Source organism: Dermacentor andersoni, chromosome 1, assembly GCF_023375885.2.
Source record: "Dermacentor andersoni chromosome 1, qqDerAnde1_hic_scaffold, whole genome shotgun sequence".
Lineage (NCBI taxonomy): Eukaryota > Metazoa > Arthropoda > Arachnida > Ixodida > Ixodidae > Dermacentor > Dermacentor andersoni.
The window spans coordinates 272,634,867-272,659,705 of NC_092814.1; the positions used below are offsets into that span (position 1 = coordinate 272,634,867).

At 44.9% G+C, this 24,839-nt stretch overlaps 1 protein-coding gene across 3 annotated transcripts; it reads right to left on the minus strand.

Moving 5' to 3' along the window:
• Positions 1–3,370: 3,370 nt before the first annotated feature.
• Positions 3,371–24,383, minus strand: LOC126547873 (uncharacterized). 3 transcript variants are annotated; one of them, XR_008609116.2, is made up of 5 exons: positions 23,285–24,382; positions 15,482–15,863; positions 13,462–13,575; positions 10,441–11,288; positions 3,371–7,685 (listed from the first exon to the last, which is right to left on the minus strand). XR_008609116.2 is itself a non-coding variant. In XM_050195897.2 (4 exons), exons 1-4 carry the CDS (start codon positions 23,330–23,332, stop codon positions 10,507–10,509), a joined length of 1,326 nt encoding a protein of 441 aa, XP_050051854.1. In that variant the 5' UTR covers positions 23,333–24,381; the 3' UTR covers positions 8,381–10,506. The 3 variants fall into 3 exon arrangements, 2 of the variants coding, with proteins under 2 accessions (XP_050051854.1, XP_054919133.1); XM_050195897.2 differs by lacking the exon at positions 3,371–7,685 and having other exon boundaries at positions 8,381–11,288; positions 23,285–24,381; XM_055063158.1 differs by lacking the exons at positions 3,371–7,685; positions 13,462–13,575 and having other exon boundaries at positions 8,381–11,288; positions 23,285–24,383.
• Between the last annotated feature and the right edge of the window lie 456 nt (positions 24,384–24,839).

The window sequence follows — 24,839 nt, forward strand, 5'->3', positions numbered from 1 at the left end:
CACCACCTAACCAGGCAGGGTAACAGGTGCAGAGACCGTGCAACTGGTAGGTGGGCGGTGCGTTGCTCTTGATTAGTGTCTCTCTCTCTCTCTCTCTCTCTCTCTCTCTGCTTTTTATTTTTTGCCATTGTTGCTCCGACCCTCCCTTTCCGGCTTGTTATTTCCCCAGCAGGATGTCCCGCTCACTCATAAGATGAATTTACACACAGCGCAGTTCCGTGCGGGCACGGGGCAGCTAGAGTGCGCGAGGTAGCTCCTGTGGCGACCAAACGACGACGCGCTGAGGTGGCGCGTTGTAGACGTTCATTTTTTTTTTCAGGCCAACACTTTTGTGCAAGCTCTCGAGTAGCCATAGTTAAAGGTTTAGTTATGTTGAACCAAAACTATAGCCCGCTGTAAAATGTATAATTAGCCAGTTCCCCTGGGTGTTGGGGTTTTACGCGTCAAAACAAGTATTTGATTAGGAGACACGCCGTAGCGGGGTACTCCGGCTTGATTTTGACCCCCAGGGATTCTTTAACGTTCCCCCAATGCACGGGACATAGGTGCGTTTGAATTTCGATTCGATCGAAATGCGGCCGCTGCGGCCAGGATTTAATACCGCGACTATGATGTCGAAATTCCAATATGATACCTTTTCTGTGGATGGCTTCTAAGCGCTCGTATTGGCTGTCTGAGGGTAACGTCAGAGGTAGCTGATACAGGATTCGACTGGTAACCTCAGCCAGCGTCAAATAAGAAAGTGCTCTACGAAGCTGAGTCACGCCCTCTACGATTTCAGGCTTCCCAGGCTCTGATGATCCAGCTCCTACGATTGAGTGAGTCTACGCCCGGTAGAGCCCTCTTACGACGTATAGGTAACAGGCCGCGCTCACATTTTTATGCAGCATTGAACACGCTTTGCGTATTAGGATTGCGCTGCTCGAGACAGAGGGAAAGAATAGAACCACCCTGGACATTCGAGGACATCACATGCAACTTAAGTGTACCACGATTGCAATCAAAGAGCTGCATTCCATCTGCAGAAGCCAAGTCATTAGTCCTGGAACACCTGAACACGATTTACCCGAATCACCTACAAGTATACACAGATGGCTCTGTCAAGGCAGACGAAGACCGCTGTGCAGCTGCATTCTATATTCCCTCTCTAAGATATACGTGGTCTGGCCGTCTGGACTGTATAGCCTCGTCGACAGTTGTGGAAGGCGTAGCAATAGCTTCTGCTCTGCGCAAATTAAAGACTTTGCCTCCGCAGAATGTGGTTGTCCTTACGGACTCAAAGGCCGCATTACAACAAATATACCGTGGTTTGCCATCTCTCAAGTTCCCACGCAAATCACTAGCCATCGTGAAAGAACTCAACAACAAAGGCTTCACAGTAAAGTTTCAGTGGATTCCTTCCCACATTGGTATCTCAGGAAACGAAAAAGCTGATGCGCTTGCATACGCAGCGCTCTATCACCCTCCCAAAATCAAGGCTCCAAAGAGTAATCAAGTGCAAAAATCTGACATTCGAAATCACTTTACGTCGCTTTGGGTTCCACCGCATATGCCCTGCGTAACCAAGAGATTGCACCGAGAGGAAGCCACACTTTTATATCGAATAAGGACAGGATCTGCTAATACACCGGCCTGGTTATTTAAAACGGGGCGAATCAATTCTCCTAACTGTACGGCATGCAACGAGACAGGAGACATTGAGCACTTTTTGTGGTCCTGCCAGCAATTCCAAGATGAAAGAGACACTCTCCTGAAAAATCTGCAAAACAAGGACCTTCCGCATGCGCGCCTGCAACACCTTATAATTCCCGAGGGATCAGTTATAGCCCGCAAAGAAACTTCACGTCTCCTCATCGAATTCTTAAGAGAGACTGGTTTGATGGACATATGGTGAAACCCCTCAGCGGTATTGTGCGAGACGCTCGGGCGGAGCAATTGCCGGCCTTGTTCGCCAGGCTAAACCCGCCTGTTGCTACAATTCACCACCACCACCACCACATCCAATATGATGTCGAATTCCGTCACGTTGCCGCTTTGAGCCAATCAGACCTGACAAGATGACAAAGTTGACATAATGGCGCGGTTTGACACCGTTCAGAGCAGCCGTCATGGTTTCATTGAGCATATAGGCGGCTAGATGTACGAAAGTTCTGTCTGTATACATTCAAGGGTTCGTGGTAGCGATCAGCTACGGACTGGCTGAGGCCATGATGGCGTGGACTATTACAATATGAGAGTGCTTGCACTGCTTGCAACCCATTTATAGTCACTTGTCGCTGTTAGGTAAAAGAAGCTTACCGAATGATGGCCTGATCTCACAAAGCCATTTACTTACAATAGCTGTTCGTGAAAAGGAGCGCCAGTCAGTTGTTAAAGCGCTGGAGCAGGCATCCAGGGTGCCAGACAACGCAAAACGTTTCATTAAGAACCAGAAATTCCATGAAATTGGTGACTCGAATTTCCGGTTATTAGCAACTGGTATACTCTTGGTCCACCTGATAATTTCCGCGCTAAGCAACCTTGGTGCCTGAAAAAGCGCCTGCACGTTTCAGAACCTTCTGGTTTTCGGTGGCTGAAAGCGCCTTTACGGCGCCAAAATGCGTGGTACTCGTTTCGTAAACACTATAAAGGAAATGCGCCAGATTGTCGCTAGCCTTGTAGATTTGATAACAGCCACTTGTTGCGAGCGACTCCGAATTAGACGGAAAGAAAAGGGGGATTCCCCGGTCTTCGCCACTCTTCAACCCGCGCATGGCTCGAGTGCTGGCAAGTCGTGGCGTCGCGATGTCGAGAACGCGCAAGCTGCCGAGCGGGCGGAAATCGTTAAAGCGAGTACGCTGGAACCTCAGAACGCGCGTTCCGTGTGAGCTCTGCAAAGATGCATACTTTAGGCCTAACTTAACTTTTCCAGAAATGCACATGTTTAAGGTGTGAAAAACATAATCGACCTCACGATTCATTTCTCACCATGAGCCTACTGTTCTGCTGGAAATCAAACCTGTTTTTCCTGTTCGCATCAAAGTGTTTCGGTTCTCAGAAACACGTTATTTATTTCGCTAGGTATACTTCAGCCATATAGTAATTCCCTTAGGTAAACTCGATAGAAATCTTTTTTTAGTTGAGTTGATTTTTTTAGTCTTGAGTTGACGAGTTGACCTTTGAGAGACAGCCAATGCTTTAGCTCTAGAAGCCGCCCTCTCTCAATTTTCAAAACACAATTTCATCGTCAGTGTTCCCTCATAATGCCACAGTACGCAATACACTCTTCTCAATGGAAAACATTCAAGGCTATCTTTAGTGTCACTTGCATAATTTGAGGTGAAGCACAAAAGAGCACGCAGGACGACAGAAGGAGACGAAGAGACAGCGCTAATAGCAACTGATTGTTTATTCCACGTGGTTAATACATATACATCACAGTACAATGCATATACCTGTGGATCACGCGGCCAGAAACCGATTCAACAGTGATCTTGTACTGCTGTGTTCTGTTGAGTCGCTGAACTTCCTGTGCTAATCGCTGCGTCGAAGGAACAGATTGAAGTTTGGTGCATGCATGTGTGGAATCTATTTTAAGAATTATTGCGTGACTCTTGTTGATTAGGTTAACATGGAACAGTTTTGATAGCGTCTCGAATGGCCACGAGCTTTAACGATGCCGGTGTTCCGTTTTCGGATAATTTCATAACAGGACCTGCCTTCTGCCTATCTGTCCAGTTTATCGTTTGTTTCTTTGTATGTATGTATGTATGTATGTATGTATGTATGTATGTATGTATGTATGTATGTATGTATGTATGTATGTATGTATGTATGTATGTATGTATGCATGCATGTATGTATGTATGTATGTATGTATGTATGTATGTATGTATGTATGTATGTATGTATGTATGTATGTATGTATGTATGTATGTATGTATGTATGTATGTATGTATGTATGTATGTATGTATGTATGTATGTTTTCGCGAATTCAAACAAATCAACTTTAACGTAGTTTCCAAATCCTGATAAAAATGTAGCCGAGACCTATAAAATACGCGGTGATAGCAGCGTTTTAGCAAGATAGATCGACTATTGATAACGAAAAGCAACAACAAGAACAACAAAAGGAAACTCACTTTGTTATGCAGTTTCGTGTACGATCACAAATGTGTATGCATATTTGATTTAGCAATTGTCCTCAAATTAAGCGAGATTACGCCTCCGTCTACAGCTCCTCCACAAGTGCCTTAACTGGCAGAGGGTTGCAGCTTAAAACTCGATCGCGTGCTGAAGATTCTAGTGATTATTCATTCTTGACAGTGAAATGAAAGCGATTGTTTCATTGTTCCACGTGACCTCATCACCAAGATATTTCAGCGCGTACGATAACATTTCTTTTTGTTTTATTCCATGAAAATATTCCCAAATCCTCACGCGCTACATTTATTGTTCGAATGGATTCTGCAATTGTCCTATAGAATTCTTGATTCTAGAAAGAACGTCCGTGCTCTTTCAGTCCAGACGTATGATGAGCGAGTCAGCAGTTTTCTTGCGTAATGTTTACGAGAGTTCGCAGTACGCTGAAACCGTATACAGGCGGAATAACCTCAGTGAAACGTTTATTCGAAAATCTTAAGCAGTGGCCGTGGTCCATGTTTTCCATGTTATTCGGATATATTTTGGAAATTCCTACCACACATAGAACCTAAGCCATTCTAGAAGGAAAATTAATAAGTACGAACTATAGGCTTCCAAACTCTCCACCTGATCACAACGTTAAATCAATCTTAAGCATCAGATTTACAGACACAATATGCTCGTCTTCAGGAAATATATGAACCGTTGTTGTTTCAGTATTAAGGCAGAAAAAATTAGTATTTAAAAGACAGGCTTGAATAAATCAATGAAATGCTCACCCTGCTATTTTTTTAGTTACTGACATAAAGAGAAAGAGAGCAGTCTGTCGTCGTATGATGGTGATGGTTGCTCTTTTTCACGCTGCTATACTCTAAACAGGTAGCTTGAACCAATGATCTCTCATGATCACGCTACACGTGAACACTGTTTCTGCAACAAAATGATAGCGTTTTCGGTAAATATGGACACAGGGCGCGTTTTCAAAAAAGACCCCACGCTAGAGTTGTTCGTTAGAGCAAGTTCCAGCCAATCGTGGTGCTTGACATAATATTAATGAAGATGGTCGGCCAAAGGCAAACAGCACTAACGAACGAAAAGCTTATTATTTTATTTTTGTGAATTCGGCCCCAGATCCAGCCAAGCGTGATAACGAACAAAGTGACGTTGTTTTTTTTTTATTATAAGGTTTTGCGTGCCAAAACCACTTTCTCATTATGAGGCACACCGTAGTGGAGGATTTCGGAAATTTCGACCACCTGGGGTTCTTTAACGTGCACGTAAATATAAGTACGCGGGTGTTTGCGCATTCCGCCCCCATCTAAATGCGGCCGCCATGGCCGGGATTCGATCCCGCGACCTCGTGCTCAGCAGTCCAACACCATAGCCACTGAGCAACCACGGCGGGTAAGGGCGTTTTCGTATTTCACCCCCATCGAAATACAGCCGCCGCGTCCCGGATTTGATCCCGCGACGTCTTGCTTAGCAACGCCACACCACAGGCGCTAGCCACCCCGGTGGCTAAAAGTGATATAGAAGGTGATGTCCATAACAATAACAAAGGAAAATGCGTGCGGTTCTGCATGTAAACCTACTCAGGAAGCTTACAAGCATACAAGCATGTCCAGCATGTCCAGCATACAAGCATCAATGCTACTGCAGGCTAGTTTTGTATATGTACTGTAAAGCAAATTTTCAATAAATCACAATCATCCTGATGTAACCTGTGGTTAGGAATGTGCATTGCACTCTGGGTGTAGCGACATTGGCCAGTTCGAAAAGGAAAGGAAAATGAATGCCAAAGCATGTGAACGACTGTCCGTGAAGAGTACATTCCTGGTCAGTTAAGTTATAAAAGCTGCTTTGCAGAAACGTTCCAGACAGATCTGATCAATCTTTCTTTAAAAAGCGGCAATAAATAAATAATCTGTTGTTTATACCAGGTATTTCTGCGAAGACGTTAGACAATTTTTAACAATTGCCTGTTTCAGACAGCCAATTCTACTCCTTGATCTGCTCCATTCAAAGAGGCGGCCATTACTCGCCCGAGAAATCGAAATGCATAATGGTCTAATTAACAAAAATCACTCATTATATTTTGCAATAATTAATTTATGGTATATATATTGCAATTTAAGAATTGTGTCTAGCGAGTTTCCAAGGCATATCCACTGTGAGCGTATACTAAGGACGGCACCGGTTTTGAGGTAAGCGCAGTCAAACTTGACGTAAACATGCACATTTGTTGCACTTACTCAATTAAAGAACGTCATTTTATCCATTGAAGCACAAAATTAATTCGGATGCCCATGTATTTTGTCGCCAACTACAGAGATTTTTCTCTTGAAACTGGTGTCATCCTGAATATTTGTTGTAAGTGGATGGGCCTTGCCAACTCACCGCTACAATTTGCAAATTGCCATATGTACCTTAAAGTAATTAATTGTAAAGTTCCTTAGTGATATTTTGTTGGTTAGTCGAATATACATTTATTTATATTTTGCGTGCAAGTAATGTCCGCCTGTTTGAGAAATGCAGCTCAAGGATTAGAAATGTGCTATCGGCCACAGGGGATATTTGAAATTCGTTAAACTTTTGACAGAAAAACCCCGTATACCACCCATACAAATTTAAATCTCGTATTAACTTACAGCGAAAATGAAAAAAAATCGGGGTCGTCTGTTTCTGAATGTCGCCTACACAAGGTATGTCCTGTTAAAAATTTGTCTTGCTGAACTGTTATTATGAATGTGTTTGAAATAGCGTGAGAATATGTTCGCGTTTTAAACCTTTCAATGCTTCAACACAGGCTAACATGAGGCGTCAAGCTTGGAGTGCCCAATTGTTTGTAGCCTTGGGAAGCTATTTTTTGATCATGTTCAGTTTCAAGACTTCAAAATGGCCGTAGTGTGCCCTCAGAGTGTGTTTGTGGCATACTTTGAGAGTAACGACCTAACAAGTGTGTGCAATAAATTGGACGAAGGGTTTAGTCTGTCTCCATGCGCTGTTTCTTGCGTTTGATAAATTTTCTTCATTCATTTATATTACATTTTTTGCGTTACAACATGGCTCTAGGTATTTCGTTTTCTAGTACATTTGGTATTTAGTCTGGCATACTGACGAGTTCTAGCGCTTCATTCTGGCGTGCGACACAGGCATTTACAAGCCAGCTTTGCTTTCATCTAAATGGGGTAGCCGAAAGTAGCTTTCCAACGATTGAAGGAGAGTAGCTAGAAACAAATTTGATGCAGGCACTCCGCGCAATCGTCAACGCAGTCTTAGTCCTGCCTATCTGCCTTCTTTTTCATTTAATGAAGAGAGGTAAGCGACGTCGTTACTTTTTTCTCAACTTTCCTGCAAACTTTCTATAAACAAACATCGCTTCACAGTTTCTCATAAAAAATATTTATTGTTATATTTTATACGAATCATATTGGAACATATTGTGCTGAAGAGTAACGTGAGGGGAGGAGGGTTCATGATGTGGTTACAGGTTTCCAAATTTCCGTTATGGATCCTCAGCATGGTTCGACCATCAAGCGTGCAGTTCTGTATAACAGCGTCCTGTAGATAACAAAGGGAGTCTATGTAAGACATTAGGTCACATACATTCACGTTAACGAAACTGAACAAATTTATGACTTAGTCTTTGCACAAAAGACAGACGAGTCGGTCCATACGAGCAGTCAGCGTGGTGGCGGCTCGATGATACGCATTGCTCGGTGGCTGGTAGCCTTGAAGCAGTAAAATTAGAATGTATGCTACTTAAATCGAATTCCTCTTTTGGTAGACATAAGCAATGTCAAACAACCTACACGAAACGGCTACACGTTGCACACTTTGAATATGCATCTCCATCACGGGAATGGGCGAACGACCATGTCAGTCGTGTCTGCTGCAGCTGCCTGCCTTCTTTTCCTGTAGAATCGCCAAACCCCCGTGGACGATTGCTCGCTCACATTAGATCGCAAAAGGCCTCCGATACTTCGGCGTAGCACAGTATGCTACCCTACCCTTGCAGGATTTCACCCTGTACGAGTGTATACAACGCAATGACACAGAATGCCTCGCATGAGCCCACTCATCATAATGCGTATGACAAGAACAGATCCTGCATCGGATGAATGAGCATGGTATTATCCTGGCACCAGATAATTCTGATATCGTGCACGCTTTAGCGGTGAAGACCGTGCTAGAAACGCAAAGCAGGGAAGTTGACCTTGCGAGGCGAGAGAGATGGCAAATAAAGAAAACGTGGATAACAAAAAGAAAAGATTTAATTCATCGTCAATACGGCAGCGAAATTGTATCAATATCACAGCAAAATTGAACCTGAAACAAACGACGGCGTGTATACTCTAAGTGTCAGGAAATTTTTGAGCACTTTGTACTCATGTATGAGTATAAAATGTTCAAACCTCGGCAGGTATACCTAGTACTTGAAGATGACAGGATTTTCGGAATCATATCGGTAACTTACGATGCTTGCCACCCTTTATTTGCGCTAATATTTCATTCTTCTTTTGCCATCCGACGTGCTATTTTTCACTCTATTCTTAATTCACGACTAAATATTTCTGTACACGCAATTGAAAGCAGCCTGACCAATGCGGCTTTCTGTTACAGGCTCTTAATATAAGAGCCTCGAAAAACGTTACCAAGTCTTACTTATGCATGAGGGAATGCATCAAGGCTGCTCCAAAACTTGGTCATATTTGGCATGAAGAACAATATTAAAGTACCTTTCAAATAAAAACTTGACTTCCTGCAATGACTACTGTTTTTTTCTTAGTAACCAAACCTCTTATCCCCAAACCAGCGTTTTGCGATGCGTGCGCACTGTAATACGTAAACAAAACTGGTACCCTAGTTATGATCCAAGTTTGGCACTTGTAGTAGTTGGTAAGCACGGGCTTAGTGAGTAAGAACTGTCGTATAAGAATGCGGTGTAAGCGTAGCCTGTGTGCACGCAAAAGCTCATCTCTGTGGCAAAAGGCTCGTCGTGTCTTTTACAAGGTGTAGAAATTACACAAAGTTACGCAGTTGGCACTACTCTATTAGATCGTAGCGATGTATAAACGAACACATATGGCAGCTGCTGTGGTTAGGGTCCTTTTGCCTCAACAAATGGACAGAAGAAATTGCGATTTATTTATCACAAAAAATAATACAGTAGAAAAAATTGTTGGTAGTGTCATAGGTGATCAGAAGGTTAACAAGCACTCCACAAGAAGTAAACTTTCCTGAATAGCTAAATTCAAACATCCCTGTAAAGAAGAGTGTTCTTCTCCGAAAAAATAGGAAGGGAATGCTGGAGTCACGACAGTGTTTGCACTGACACCTATAAGCTTCCCGCACGTTGCATTGCGACACCACAAGCACCTGAAAACAGTCGCATCGTTCCAGGTTCAGAAACGGCATTTACTGTGCCATGTATTATTCTGCCAAGAGAAATTTTGTCAAGAAAGAATAACACTATCGTTTTCAATGGTATGTTTACAACGCTGCCTTCGGACACTAGATGGTACCTGGTCACTGCTACGGCATTTTTCAATAATGTGTCGATCCTATCCCGCAAAGTTTTCTGACACATCGAGTGTTTTTCGAGAGTGGCGTCAACACAAGAATGCTCGCTTTCTTCTTCGGCCTTGAAATGTGGTCGCCCTCAAACTAAGGACTGAAATAAAGATCGCTGGCAGTATAACTCTCTTAGAAATTATTTTTGAATGAGTCTATGAGAAAGAAATGGTGACATCTTTGGAAATTGCTGCTCCTGTTACTTTTCATAGCCTAAAAAACACTTGTATGACAGTTCCAAACACAAAGACATACAGGAGAAGAAGGAATGACTGTGGCAAAAATCAAGAAATTCTGGTCCGCTGTTTAAAAAGGGTTAAGAAGCAAAATGCCTCTAAACGTTCTATAAGAGAACTACAGTGCGACACCAGCATTAAAGAAATGCACGAATGCAGCCACGCCGCATCTAAACACTGTGATCCTTTGACAAGCAATCAGAAGTCCAAGCAAATTTCCATGACATGCATAGCATAATTCTGAATGCCTGGAAAGACATAATAGTGTTCAAGTTGAGTTTGCCAAAACTACCTATTTGATATGTTCAAGGTACGCAATTCTTTTGTACCTGTATGTGTCAGCTAAACGCTGAAAAATAGCAGAGTAAGAAAAGCGAGGCTTTAACGCGCTCCTGGTAGTGCGTTTAACGCATTATTATTACGGTACATGGAAATCGGGCTTCCTCGATTACAGATAGAGCAGTGTCTATTAGTGCTAAACTCTAGTAATGAGTGTTTATTATTACCGCGCAATAACCAGAGTGTGCTCGCACACATTGTCGTTTGATTAATAAAACCAGGCGCGAACGGAATCACTTCCTCTCCGCGAAACCAAAGCTGGTCATTTGGCCAAAGGTAGACGTCCTTCCGAAGATGTTGGCTGCAGTGGGGTGTATTCCGGCACCAGTCGCCCCCAGAACACCAGCAGCCGCGTTCTCCACAGCCTTCTGGATGTTCACAAGCCCCGGATTGAAGAGACCCGCTCCAAATGGCAGCGGCAAACTACCGGGTACGTGAAATCCTGGGTTCGAAGGTGCGAACGGGTTGTTCGGCAAGGAGGGCAAGCCGAAGGACCCTACTCCTCGCTGTAAGGGCGGTTCGTTTACAACTCCTCTTCGCGCCTGGTCTAATTCCTGCGGTGGCAGGGGTTCGTTGAAGCCACCCGGGCGACTGCGGGGACCATTAATTGGTGGGCTGCCTATAATCAAGCCACCGTCCAAACGAGGCCCGTTGCCTCGGTTGGGCACTGCAGAAGGCCTGTTCGCGCCACCCTCATGTTGCGAGAACCTGTCGGTCGGCGGATGACCGATGATGATTCCTCCACCACCCTGTGAGCCGCCAGAGTTGCCTGGGCTGGGCGACAGCGATGGTCGCTGTTCGTTGTGTGGTGGGTACGTGTTCGGTGTTGCGGGTGGGTTTGGAATGTAGGTAGGCGACTCGTCATCTGTGTAAGCGGACGTTACTGGAGCAGGGTAGCCCGGAGACACCCCCTGGTGGTTCCAGGGCATAGCATTGCCGCTTTCTCGGTTCTGGTTGGGCAAGCCACCCCGATGCTCGTTGTCAAAACCGTTAGCCTCGCGTGGGCGATCTGAACCTGCATGTTGAGAGCCGAAAGAAAGAAACTGCATTTTATCAATTTCCATAATTTCCTGCATCAACCTTATCGAAACATAATTTGACACGATATCTTCATCCAGAATTCAAAAAAGTTGAGAAAATAAGGATGCATGCGCGAGCATGGTTTCCGTGACGTGAACAGAAAAAAAGAATATGTATTTCTAATATCCGTTTAACGTGATAATGCGCAGTGGCGATTATAATTTTGCCCTATGTTTGTGATTAGAAAACTGTTTCTGTATCCACATTTTTAAGATTTTGTACGTTGAGTTTGTGGGGTATACGTGTATCGAGCGACGATAAGTATAGTTCAAAGTTCAGTGCCCTTCTTTTTCTCCTCGTCATCTAACTTGTCCTTTGCCCTTTCGTGCCGTAAGACGTTCACCACGATCAAAAACAAACTAGGGCTTCACCCAGCTATAAATGTTCACCGAACGTTTAAAATGAGGAATCGTGGGTGTAGAAAGCAAATGCAACCTGTTACTTCAGTGCCGCAGAGGGGATTCATGTCGCTATAACATAAACTACCACAGGTGCACTGCACACTGCAGAAATCTATACAGAGGTAGTCGATCCATAATCCCAACCATTTGAGCCATAGAGTTTCTCATTACCTTACCTAGAGGGAAATCTGGCGCTGCTGCGCTGTGGTATGCATGGGAATGCCGGTATATTGTGACTTCGGATTGGCATCGTTCTCGGAGAGCCAGGCAAGCACCGTTCCGTCGGTCGCAATGATTAATTTTCTACTAAAACAGCACGTAAAAAGCTGTTTTAGCTTTATTTTTACACAAAAGTATGTTTTGTTTAACTGTGAGAACTTGTTATTGCATGTACAATTATATGAAACGTAAAAAGTATCAGCGGGCCGCTAAAGTTGGTGGACAGACAACAAGATTCGTGCTTGTTTTGGAACAGTTCGTCATCTATTCTTGCTTTTCTTCGCTTGGTTATGCATTGTAGGTGAGTAAACTTCACTGGAAGATGTAATATGCGTGAACGGAAACCTTTTATGAAGAGTTTATTTTAAGAACGCGTTATTTGTGTAGCCATATCCACGTTTTAGACGAAGCCTCTTACAACACCAGCCAACACAAGCCTCGCAGACACATATACCGTCATTCCCACGACGGCACAGCGCCCTTTAGGAAACTCCCATAGACGGTGGCGCCAGAGTTCCCTCTAGGTGTCATAGTGAGAAACTCTATGATTTGAGCTAAAGGGATACAGAACTTTCAGCCATTCATTTAGTGCTTCAAACAGCACTAAGCAAACAACCTACTGCGGTGAAGCAGAAGATATATATGTATATGCACCATCTCTGATGCAGCCGTCAATATGCGACATGGTTTCTAGTCCCTTCAGTACAATATGAGCACGACATGATTTCATCAAAAATCATAAATAAGTTCCGGATTGTAACATTTCAAGAATTATTCCAACTTTCTAAACATCGATATTCGCCTAACCATGCTAAGCGGCTGCGAGAGTTACATTAGTGTGGTCATATTTTATGTAATATGTTCGAGTTAAGAAGCAGCATGTATAAAGCGACACAGTACAGCGAGCGAGGCATCAGATACATACGCTGCACTCTGTGATGTCTGCCGCCTGCCAGTTTTCAAGTACTAACACACACATTTGTCTCAAAGTAATACTTATACAGAGAAAGACCTAGAACTAGTAAATATATATACGTGTTTGTTGCCCTAACGTCTAAAAAGGCAGGTTGAAGTAGACAGGAAAGGGATTTATAACCTTTCGTTACATATAGCAATGTAATTCAAACTGACAACTATTTGAACTACATTGACGTTTTTCTTCCATTTGTATAAATGTGGTTAACAGCGACAAACCTTTGTTCTTATGCCAAGGACATTCTTATGCGCCCTCATATGATTCTTTTCTGCTTGACTGGAGCGCGGCAATAAAAGCAATCCGCTCGTTTAAACTGCCAGGGTCACAGGTTAGAACTGTACTCCCATTTCTTAATTCCAGGAAAATTTACCCTTCTACAGTGCAGGATAGCTAACCGGAGATATGCGCTGGTTAACTTGCCTGCCTTTCATTTTCTTTCATCTCTCCCTTATTACAATATGTTCAGAAATGAACACGGAGAAATGTTTAAATAAAGTGTCCAGACGACTGACCGAAGTCTTGTGGCCGTTGCCTGTTCACAGAGGAACCGCCGCCAGATGCACTGCTGCCTGGTAGAATCCCAGGAGACAGGTTTGGACGTGAGTTGCCAGCATTCGCACCTGTGCCTGATTGAATACGGAGTAGGCGACAAGACAAGTGTAACCTCATTCATGTGCAGGAAGCATTAATTATGACTAGAACACAAAGCCTGTATGGCAGAAGACTGAGGATTACTTGCTCGACACCATTAATTTCCGGCCAAACTACAAGTTATGGAACTTATGATTTCAGGGTAACCAAATTCATCCTCGAATAAAAAAGAGAGGTATATAAGGAAGGCAGGGATGTTAATCAGTCAAGAGTCTGGTTGGCTACCCTACGCTGGGGGAAGGAAGAAGAGGAAGGGAGAGATGGGAGAGAGAAAGAGGTATAGTGAATTTCTACTGGTCCCAACTTCTACTTTGAATTACTTCAGCTTTAAATCTTCACGCTTTCCATTCCGATATTATGTGCCGCCAAAATATGCCCGCATGCTCTACTCCACAAGCAGGTGGCGCTTGGTTGATTTAATTTTTCCGCTGACCACAGCCAAACTGTGCCGTTTGTTGGTTTTTACCAACAAGATAATATATATTTTTCAGCGTACATTTTATATATTTTGGTGACTGAATTCCTACTGACTTTAACCTTGCTTTCCCATTTTTCACTTATTCCTTTTGTTTTGGAAGAAACGCTACTTTTTTCGTTGTGGGCTTTGTATACTCTTTCCATCCGTGATCACTATGTGCTTTACGCATGAGAATGAATGTACATGCGCACTGATTAAACAAAATGAGACATTAGAGAAGACCGTGAATCTCGGACACGTGTAAATGGTAACAAATGGAACTCTCGGTATTCGTAATCTACTGCGTACTTGCAACAATAGTATTTAAATGTGGCGTTACATTTTGCGACAGCCCAAATCATTAGAAAGTAGCCCTAAATTTAGTTCGGTGGACTGCAAAGACGTCACACTCACTTTCCTAAGGAACAAACAAAAAACATGTCTTCTACATTTTAAAACTCGAGCTGAAGCAAAACAAAGTTCCCTTAAAGAATTAATATGGCGAAAAAACCTGGTAATACCTCGGTCATGTTCCATGGTATAGTTGCCTTCAATTCACTAATATTTTAACGTACTGAAAATATTTGGTGCTAGCACTGAAACAACAAGGTAGTGCGTTTGAGGAAATAGCCCTAAATATTTCACTCTCACTTTTGTGGCATGAAAATTTTTAATTTTTTATCTTGTTTACATTTTTTATTTCTTAGATAAGATTTGTTGGGTTTATTATTTTACAAGACAGTATTTTTTCCGACACAAGCAGTCTAAAATTTTGATGAGGCTGCAATATTCGCTCACCGGATTTCTAGGAATGAGCCAAGGCTGTCCCCATGGGAAAATGACACTTTATACCAACTACTGACATCTATTCCGTATGTCCAGGTATTTTAGACATTGCACCTTCGTCTATCTGTCGAACTTCACCGCAGTGCACCAGCGTAACTCAATGGGCAGCATTTTAAAAAAAAGTATATTTCAGAAGGCCGCTCAAATTTCAACAACTCTCAGTTAGCAACGTCAAGAGAGTACGCCCTTTTATTAACGTGCGTGTTTGCAGCTCTTAGTGTTAACGTCCTTGCTGCGTTATAGCATAACATTGGTCAGGATTAAAACACTGCTATAACGCAGCAGGAAAGCTACGATTAAGTGCCATCAATACAAATATTAGAAGGACGCACCCTCTGGACGTTGCTGGTTGAAAAATGTTGAAATTCAGGCGGCCCATTGAAATATAATTTTTTATAAATGCCGCCCATTGAGTTACGCTGCTGCATTGTGGTGAAGTTTGACAGTTGGCCGCAGGAACAATGATCAAACTTCCCGGGTATGGGAAGAAAAGGAAAGCATACAAAGACCGGACCACCCACCGATCATTAATGATGCGGTAAAGACGGGCATTGGGCAACGGGATCATCAATTCCTACCGGACAAGGAAGGTCTCCAGCTGCTCGAGTCCGGCCTGAGTCCATCGCCTATGGATGGTCTTCCAGTGGTCCTCGATGGCGGTCGCTTGGCTCCCCCGCTTCCTGGCGTCGAGGAAGTCGAGCCGCTGCCACCCTTCCCACCTTGCGAGGCGCTCGAGGAAGTCTTGGATGCGGTACCGCCCCCGTGAGCACGCTTTCTAAGCACGGACACCGGCTTCCCGCCCACGATTCGGCCCTCGATGAACTCGTAGTCGTACTCTTCGGTAGTTGTCTCGACCTCCGGATACAGCTGCGCCAGCCTCGCCTCCGTCGGCGCCTGCCGCGGCGTCGCTGCGGCGGACGCCAATGTCAGCGCTAGCAGCAATGCTATGTAGACGCGTACCTGCGAACGCCAGCCATCGGTGTGACTGGTCAACCCACTCGCGAGCATCCACGATGACGGGTTTCTGCCCGTCACGTATGTCACCTTTATTTCTGCACTGCAATGGCTCCGCAGCGTGTGCACCGACCTTTCAGCGCAGTGACGATCAGTACACTAATGAGTGTTTTTTGCGGCTTCATTGTGAGATTTTGTAAGCCTTCAACTTCAAATTTAATCTTTCAAGCATGAAATGCTTTTAGCTCCCGTTGTCGGAGACCTTCAAGTGACCTTGAGCCAAAAGTCAGAGCCGTTATCCGGGCACTCAAACGAGAACATCCGGGCAAGTTGCGCGAACATAGCGAGATCATCCGGGAAACCAGTCAAAACTTCAGATTAAAAATGCGGTCTGTGGCCTCTCCTATACTTTATACAGGACCGCATTACATACGCTAGTTACTGCCCAAACAAGTTAAGAAAATATTGCGTCTGAATTCTTCCTAATGTTTGTTCACAATATCACTCAAGCTGGAACTTCTAGTGCGCTGAAGTTGTACTTGTCACTTCCAATAGCGACGTTCAAAAGGCAGATACAGGGCGCGATACACTTCATTGGTCATCTTTTGGCGCAGAGCGCACTTTTGAACGCTAAAGATCCCCTGGTGGTCAAAATTAATCCGGAGTCCCCCACTATGGTTTACCTGATAATCAAATAACGTAAAACGCCAGAATTCAATTCATTCTTCTTCTAGCTGGGCCGTGCACTCTGTCTCCCTGGCGTCTTTAGCCTCCTGTGCTGCGGCCTTCAGGCGTTTTCTTCTAGATGGCCAGCGTCCATATGGACCAGTGCAGAATATGGTGTGGTGCGGTGTGATGCAGTGTGATGTGGTGGGTTTTGTCGCTGCGAACATGCACTACACACACTTTAAGAATGGGGCCTGTATCATCTCCAACCAGTCTGCTTTGCCGGTTGCCATTTCATGCTTACATCTACTTTTGACTACGGGACAGCCAGCAATTTTTTTTTTTCATTTTTTTGCATACTTCCGTGCGGCGTACGCGTAAGTTTCTTGGGCTTCTGGCCGGTCGCTATTTCAACTGTCCAAGTAAATCACACATTACTAGACGCATTGGGCCCGAAAAGAGGACATCGAATGGCGCCTTGCGGTGAACCTTTGTGAGATTGTTTCCTATGATGATGATGCTTATTATGATCAGCATATTGTATTTACCTTTGAAATGTGGTGATGGCATGGAGCACAAAGCTCGTTCACCTACCCTTAGCTGTATCTTAATCTTTAAATACATTTAATACATGAAATTAAATTGCTCAAAATAAGTAGTTCTTGCCCTGCACGCAATTTTTCTTTCCTTTACTTCACCAATTTTCCAGCCGTCTCTTACTATTCATTCAGATTCATTTACATTGCCCTGGACTTATAACCAATGACCTCTGGCAGCCTAATTACATCCACATTTATCTCTGGATAGGTTTTGTCAACTTGCAACGAAACATGTCCAATGGTTTTTTAATTTCGACACACTGCACCTATACTCTTTACCTAAATTTTTTTACTCCTGTGGGTGCGAGGAGACCATCGAGCACCTATTGTGTACCTGCCCTCGCTACGATGTCCAACGCCTCTCTCTGCGGGCAACTTTACGCAGACTGGACCCGAGAACGTTCACCGAGTCAAAGATACTCGGACCGTGGCCACACCCGTCACTGGCTTGAAAAGCGATTCGTGCACTAGTGCAGTACTTGAAGTGCACGGGCTTAACAGACCGTTTATGGTGTCCTTGTGTATGGTGTCCCTCCCACACGTACTCAGTGCTTACTCTCTCCCTTTCTTTCTCTTTCTATTCCCCTTTCCCCCACCCCCAGTGTAGGGTAGCAAACCGGATGCTGTTCTGGTTGACCTCCCTGCCTTTCCTACCCTTGTTTTCTCTCTCTCATTGCCTATAACTCTGCGTTCTCAGGCGTAGAGTTCTCATATAACTCAAGCCATATCAGGGATGGTGTGGCGTCGAACAATTGATCACTGCCCTTTCAATATTCCTGAAGCTTTACCGTTTTGGTTTGATTCCCCCTCCCACTCCTTCAGAAGAAGAGGCGCTACCTCTCGTGAAAATATAACTAGGAAAGGTACGTTATAGTGCAATAAGCGCAACATTGTTACTAAACTCTGGTCTACGTTTGTGCGTGGGCAACGTTGCACTTCACAATGTGTGTGTGTGTGTTTTACAAGCACTATACGATGAAAAAACAAAATATTATAAGAACTGTTAGTCAACCTTGCCCACTTTTAGATTTAAGTACCTAAGATATAGCCCTCATTTAGGTATTTATTGCTATAAGTGGCCTACAGCGGACCTTATTTGATTTTATGCAACCGTGAACCACAGTTTCTCTAGAATAACTTTGTTCCCGTCCCGTCGTCACTCTCACACTCGTTTCCAAGAGACTTCGCTTTGGCTACAATAGTAAATAGACCTTTAAAAATAACTTTCAGCTGAAAATATCTTTCTACCCTCGAATTGTTACATCCGCTCTGAGCCGTTGACACGCCCGACAAGCTATTTTTTCGAGGCTACAAATATCTAGAAAAATTATCATATTGCTCGACTACCACAGTAACAGGGGCATCTTTCAGAAAACTGCTGCTATGACAGCTCGAACTGGCAACTGCTAAAGAAAGCGAGGAAATTAGGAGCTGCCCCACTGTGAAGTCTCAGGCATCTGCAGGCAATTTCAGGTTCTGTCTTCTTCTGCTAGAAGCTGGCACCCAAGTATGCGGTAATCATTTCTCTGCCCACTTCCAGCAAGCAGTTAACAGAGGGCGTTCTTCTTCCATCTTTCGTCTCGTCCGACAATAATCAGCACGTTGGGTCGGCCTAGTAGAATCCACTGGCACGTTGTGTGCCGTGATTCGCCGCACGCTTTTGTGCACGTGATTCGGCTCTATGCCACCCCGCGCGCGTTTCGCAGAACGACGTCCAATTATCGCTTCCGGCGTGGCTTTGGCCATCTTAGTCCCCGGCGCGAGTCGGTTTATCACGACTTGTCCGCCTCGCTTCGCTGGCGGCGCGTGTACCCGCTCCGACCGGAACGTGAGGACTGAAATAAAACGCCACAAAGCAAACACACAGCAGACAGGAGGGGAAGTGGTAGGGTCGGGTGGCTCTAATATAGGCACGCCACCCGCCCACTGCTCCACAGCGATGCCGTGGCCATGCAATCCATGGTCACGTATTACGTGTGCACGCGCACTTTCACACGCCGCAAATGCCCGCGAAACGGCCGACGCGCAAAATGCACCGCCAGTTTTTTTTTGTTTACGCACGCAACGACCTAGAGCTACATAGAGACGAGGGTGTTCAAGGCTTCAGGCGCTGGGCACAGCGGCAAAGACGAACGCGTCCCGCTGACGGCTACCCTCGGACAAAGCCATGTGGCGCCGCCACGTCTAGGCCGCGCGTCTTTTTTTTAACAGGTCTTGCCACGTACGTCTACACTACAGTATGAAGCAAGTGTTATGACCCATAAACCGCCGCGGCGTCGTGCATACCCCTAATCTCACACCATTATACGACTCTCGATGTCTGGTTCTGTCCCGTACATGGTTTCGAGACAGTACTTACAGCCTGCTTCGAAATCGCGCAGGCCACACAGCAGGTGCCTGAAGCTGTTGTTGGCCTCCCTAGTGGGATTCCTTTGGAACCCCGGTTGTTTCAAAGTTGTATACAAAGTAAAGACTGTTTCCCTCGCACTTCACTGCGTCGAGGGCCCATAGGGGCACCCCACTATACGACCCAAAGTCAGCTCTCGTCAAAAGCTTTGTCACCTGTGCATGCATGTGTATTTGAGAAACATCGTAGAAGTTCAAAATTATTTTAGCGCCACAATGAGCTTATGAAACACTACTTTTGCTGCTCCTCTGTGTCATCTCCTCAGTGCTGCATGGTCTGCTAACGACATATATTACTAGACCTTGCAGACGTGTGTACAACAACCACTCAATTATCGAGCGTGTAATTCTCATGACGGCGTCACTCAGGTTACACCTGAAAGCTCGCAGAACATCGCCGTTCTTCTAAAATCTGGTTATGCTCCGTCTTCTAGCCTTGCGGCCCTAAACATTGCCCACCAGAGGCGGCCAGGAAAAAACAATTAAAACACTACACCCTTCGACTATCCCGGAATCAAGCCCTTGGCCATTCTATTTTGGGGCTGCACCTCTAGATGCAAGAGCTCGTGACAGTCAACAACAGATCAAAATGCTTATTGCTCCTCCCGGTTTATGTCAGAGAAAAGAGTAGGCCAGTTACAAAACATATGAGTAAGATATTATTATCTAAATTTAAAATTTGCGGTAGCAAGAGCGACCGTGATTATACCGGCCCCAAAAAAGGGAAGGCGTGGCCAAATACATGTGAAGCATAGTGCTAACGAAGGGTAGGGAGACGCTGAAGAGCAGGTCAGGCCGAGACCTGTGCCCTTGTCTCACTGTGAGAAACAGCCACAGGCTGCGGTGACGCAGGCTGTCGCTGTTTTCCCATGATACCACCATTATCTTTAAAGCCAAACACCTATGTATATTTAACATTTGGCATGACCTAGAAGACGATGACATGCAACGTGAATATGTTGATGATGTGACTTGGAGCATTTGATGCCCACACCCGCTTCATGATAAGTGACACGTGACCACGTATACTGCGTGGCTAATCACTGCGTCATTCTCACTGAGCTCGATTCGAGGCGAAAGCAATTGAAACATGAAATTTTCGCATCACTTGAATGAAGGACAGGGAAATGCGTATTGGAGAGAACTTTTTCGGAAAATTTCTCTTGTTAACATAGATTAGATTTTTTGTCAGTGTTCCTTCTAGTTAGACTGCTAATGATACAAACGCAGAGTGCGGTTATCTGACACTTAATTCTAAGCATAGAGATTAGGACTATAGTTCAATATTCGTAATCAAATGTTCAGAACCATTTGGCAGTTAAAACCTCCTGGTAAACTAAATGCTGTTGAAATCAGGAATCTCTGACATAAAGTTGTTCATACATTCGCTCGCAACCTCTCTTATTTAAGAGAGCTATCGCGGAACTTGACATTGTTATCTAACGAGTTGAATAAGGACTGTAACACAGTGTTAGCATTGAAAGCGTTAATAGTGTAATAGCTATATACATTGCCCCGCATCGTGAATGCATAAGAGCATTTGTGTACAAACTGATTCAGGAAATAAAAGCCCTTGGTTCCACGTATAAGATATTCCGGTGCAACGAAACAACCATAAAACCTCATTAAAACGCTTGCTTACTTCACACTGCCGTGCATGTAGCTCTGCGTAAGAAATAATAAACAAATTTAATGCAACATCGATCATCGTTGATTTGATGCTAATAAAGAGCGATACTATATTAATAATAATGTCACTAAATATACTTGCACAAAAAATACATTCACAGGAAGATGGACACATAATGTAATCAACGCTGGTCTTTGAGTGCAGCTCCCATGTGCTGCAATGAGGTATTGCTTCATGATATGCACACCTGACATGCAGTTGTGCCGAACGTGCCAAGGCATCTACTGAGTGACTAAAATGCTCTTCGCCGATACGTCGCACTTCTACTTGCTATAAACATTAGAACTGTCAGTAGGGTTTTATCGGTAGTACCGTTTCGAGAAGTGACATACTTACGTCTATTGTATGCTGTTTTCTCGGGGTACAGGCTTGACAAGAAACAATGAAATAGTTGTCAATGCTAGGCACAAATGATAGATTAAAACTGCAAAGCAATCATATAGAAGTCTATTGAGACATGGAAGTAAAAAACAACCCGCTTTCAGATTAATTTGCCTTATATCACGTTACCACTTTTAAACAAGACAGAGGTTTACAGGAAGTTGGTAACTTGAAATGATCAACAGCGACCGAAAAAAAGAAACAAGCCTTAGCTTGGAACCATAGTGTCTGCAAGGGCCTGCCTTAGCTGTAACTCTGACGAAGACAACTGCTCTTGTCGTACGTTGGATCCAGGCTGACGCTTTCCCTATTCGACCACTGTTTACATTTTCAAACATGTTAGAGTCAAGCTGGTTTTTACTATTCGTAAACCACTTTTGATGGCCAGTTACAGCGCTAAGTGTTACGTGCTAATACCTGTTCATGAGGAGGAATATAGTACTCAGGTATGATTATTATAAGCATATTTAGTTCCTCAGCTACGAAGCAGTCAAGCAATCGCTTCGGGGTTCGCAAGTGCTGCAAACATTGCACCCAAAAAATGTAAAGCATACCGCAGAACATATGTTTCACTTTCATTTTAAAACCCTCTTTGTGGCTCCATTCAATAGTGGAAGATAGCCTGTCAATCTATGCAAACATAGATTGTCGGACACTCTCTGCCTGTCATATTCCTAGCTTCCCTCCTTCGTGACTTCAATCCGGTAATTCCTTCATCAAATGCCTACACTAATTATAGCGTTCTAATATTGCAAAATTGAGACCTTAGTCTTCTTTTAGCCTTTTGATTCCACATACTTGCGTCGTGTGGTGTTCAAAGAAGCATGTTAATAATACTTGATGACGAACTGTTTTCCATGATTTACGTACTTTTATTTTGTCCCATGCAGTAAATCGTCATAAAAGCGCAACAAAAAAAGAAAGGCAAGTGGCATGCGAACGCCTTCTTAATACAGTAGTTGTGTTTCGACGAACCACGTAAAAAAATGCTGGTAAACAGTTATGGCGGCTATTGTGCTCACTCATAACCTAGGTATTTCAAGGGCAACGCTTGATGGTAAGAGAATAAATGTAAATCTTACTAAAAATGACTTCACAAAATGTACCACTGGAATTTTTTCGCTAAGCTTGTGATTGATTAAAACATACTTATAGTGTCCCGTTTTTCAAACAAATCAATGAACTCAATGAAACGAAATGCATACAAAATCTAAACTTAAAACACATAATAAAACTAAATAGTGCATAACAACAATAAGCGAGCCAATTCGCCATCATGATTGTTTTCTCTTCGCATGTTGTTCCACTGAGTCGGAAAGTTTGTCCACAGCGTCCTCCTTTATGCCTAACCCACAAAGCGAAATAGTGTTTATACCTTGCCTAATGGGGGACAGTTATGCTAGCGATATACATTGCACACATACGCAATAGCAATTTCCTTTTTTAGGATTGCGTATGCTCAGAAGTCACAGCAAAGAAGTCGCGAACAAACAAGCCAACAAGGGAGTCCCACAATCATTGTGGCGGAAATCCTTCAAGGACGTGCAGAGGTTACAACGTCCGTTTCCTGGCGCGAACGGACGACAGTAAAGAACGCGATATCAGGCGCAGCAAGAGAGCCCAAGAAATGTGAGCACTGGCAAAAAAGACAAGCAAAAATAATGAAGTAGTAACGCCAGCCTCACCATGGGTCGTTTGTATCGGAGACCTTCGAAGCGGCAGTTGCTGGTCATTTCTTCCTTCGTCGTGGAGCACGGCTCAGCTCGGTGGCGACTATTTTGCCTCGCACACAGAGGACACAAGTATAGCCGCAGATGCGGCAGCGAAGAGCGGCACGAGCGACAGCAACGACGGCACCAACACAGCGGCAGTCCTTCCGACCTTCGCACCACATTAGCCGGAAAAATCTTCGTCCATTAGAGACAGCACTTCCTCCTTTAAACGATGCCCTTTATCTGCCTCCTCCTCCAAGCGCGTCCCTTTACCGTCGGAGTCGCTTCGAGACGCCCAATGCTGCGTCATGCACCGGCGCCAGGTGTCGGCAACCGTCGGTCGGCCCGCTCGAAAGCCCAGCCGGGAAGGATTCCTTCTGGTTAAAACGCTAGGAATTCACCACCGCATGCGCCGCACAGCGATGCCTGGTCAAGCCCCGCCGGAAAGCGAGCGAGCGTCCACGATGGAGAGGAGGGCCGGGACGAGGGGCGGGAGCCGATACAACGGACCAGGCCGCGGGGGCAACAGCAAGGTGTTTCCCCAAATCACCGCAACCGAATTGACGCTCAACTATAGCTCGCCTCGCCTACCCGCCCTACGCGCGTCCGCGTGCGTCCTCTGCACTTGCTCCCGTTTCAGTATAAACCGGATGCGCTGCTCTTAGGTCACGGATCGCGCGCGCGTTGCACCTTTTCTGTCTGTCCCCGGCCCGATGCCGGCGCCTCTGTCTATCCTTTTGGTGATTTCAGCGTGGCCGACACGACGCTGCGCTGTCGCGTCGGCTGCGGACGTGACAACGCTGTCTTCCTCCGGGGGTAGGCCTGTTGCGCAAGACAGCTTGAAGCAGCCGGAGACGCTGCACTACGTGTCTTGCCGGGCACTCGCTGCATGTCAGTCTTGAGAGGGTGATATGAGATTGAGCTCGTCTGGCGAACAGGCACCAGCGTGAAGGCCTCACCTGGGGCGCCTTCCGGGCAGTTGCACTGCGAGAGTTCGCCGGTGGACTCCGCGCGCGACCTCTGTTCAAGCTATCGCCTCCGCGGTCCGATAGGTTCCACGAAAGCACACGAAGCGTAGCTCGGCTGGTCACGGTAAAGCCTCGGGGAGAGGACATCCCACAGAGCGGCGGGCCGACCGCCCTGACGTTGAGAAAGATCGTGCATGTGTCTGCTTTCTATTTATGTTGGCATTGAAGACAAAGAGTAACCCGCTGCGGCTTGTTACACGCGGGCGGTAACTTTCATCTTTGTTGTTTCCTTTCTCCCCTCTCTTTTTCGCATTGCTTCTACAAAACGTCTCGAGATGAATCTCGGAAGCGCCCTGAAATGACTTGTTTACTGTTCGTGCGTTTGCTAACTTGGCGCCAACGATGAGCTCCTGCCTGTTCGCGGCGAGCTTTTTTTTCCCGGCCTTTTCTAATGTATTCTGAGCATGGTTGCAATTTTCCCTTATTATGTCTACAGGCCTTTAAGCACGTGTTTTGCTTCCGTCCTCTAGCCAACACTTCTACTCGGACGCGACGTCAAT

Excerpts from the sequence above, each read along its gene's own strand:
- LOC126547873 (XM_050195897.2), bottom strand. The coding sequence starts at position 23,332 with ATGACCAGCAACTGCCGCTTCGAAGGTCTCCGATACAAACGACCCATG. Across the intron at positions 13,576-15,481 it reads CTGGAGACCTTCCTTGTCCG|GCACAGGTGCGAATGCTGGC; the intron begins GTAGGAATTGAT and ends GTATTCAATCAG. Across the intron at positions 11,289-13,461 it reads GCAACGGCCACAAGACTTCG|GTTCAGATCGCCCACGCGAG; the intron begins GTCAGTCGTCTG and ends CTCAACATGCAG.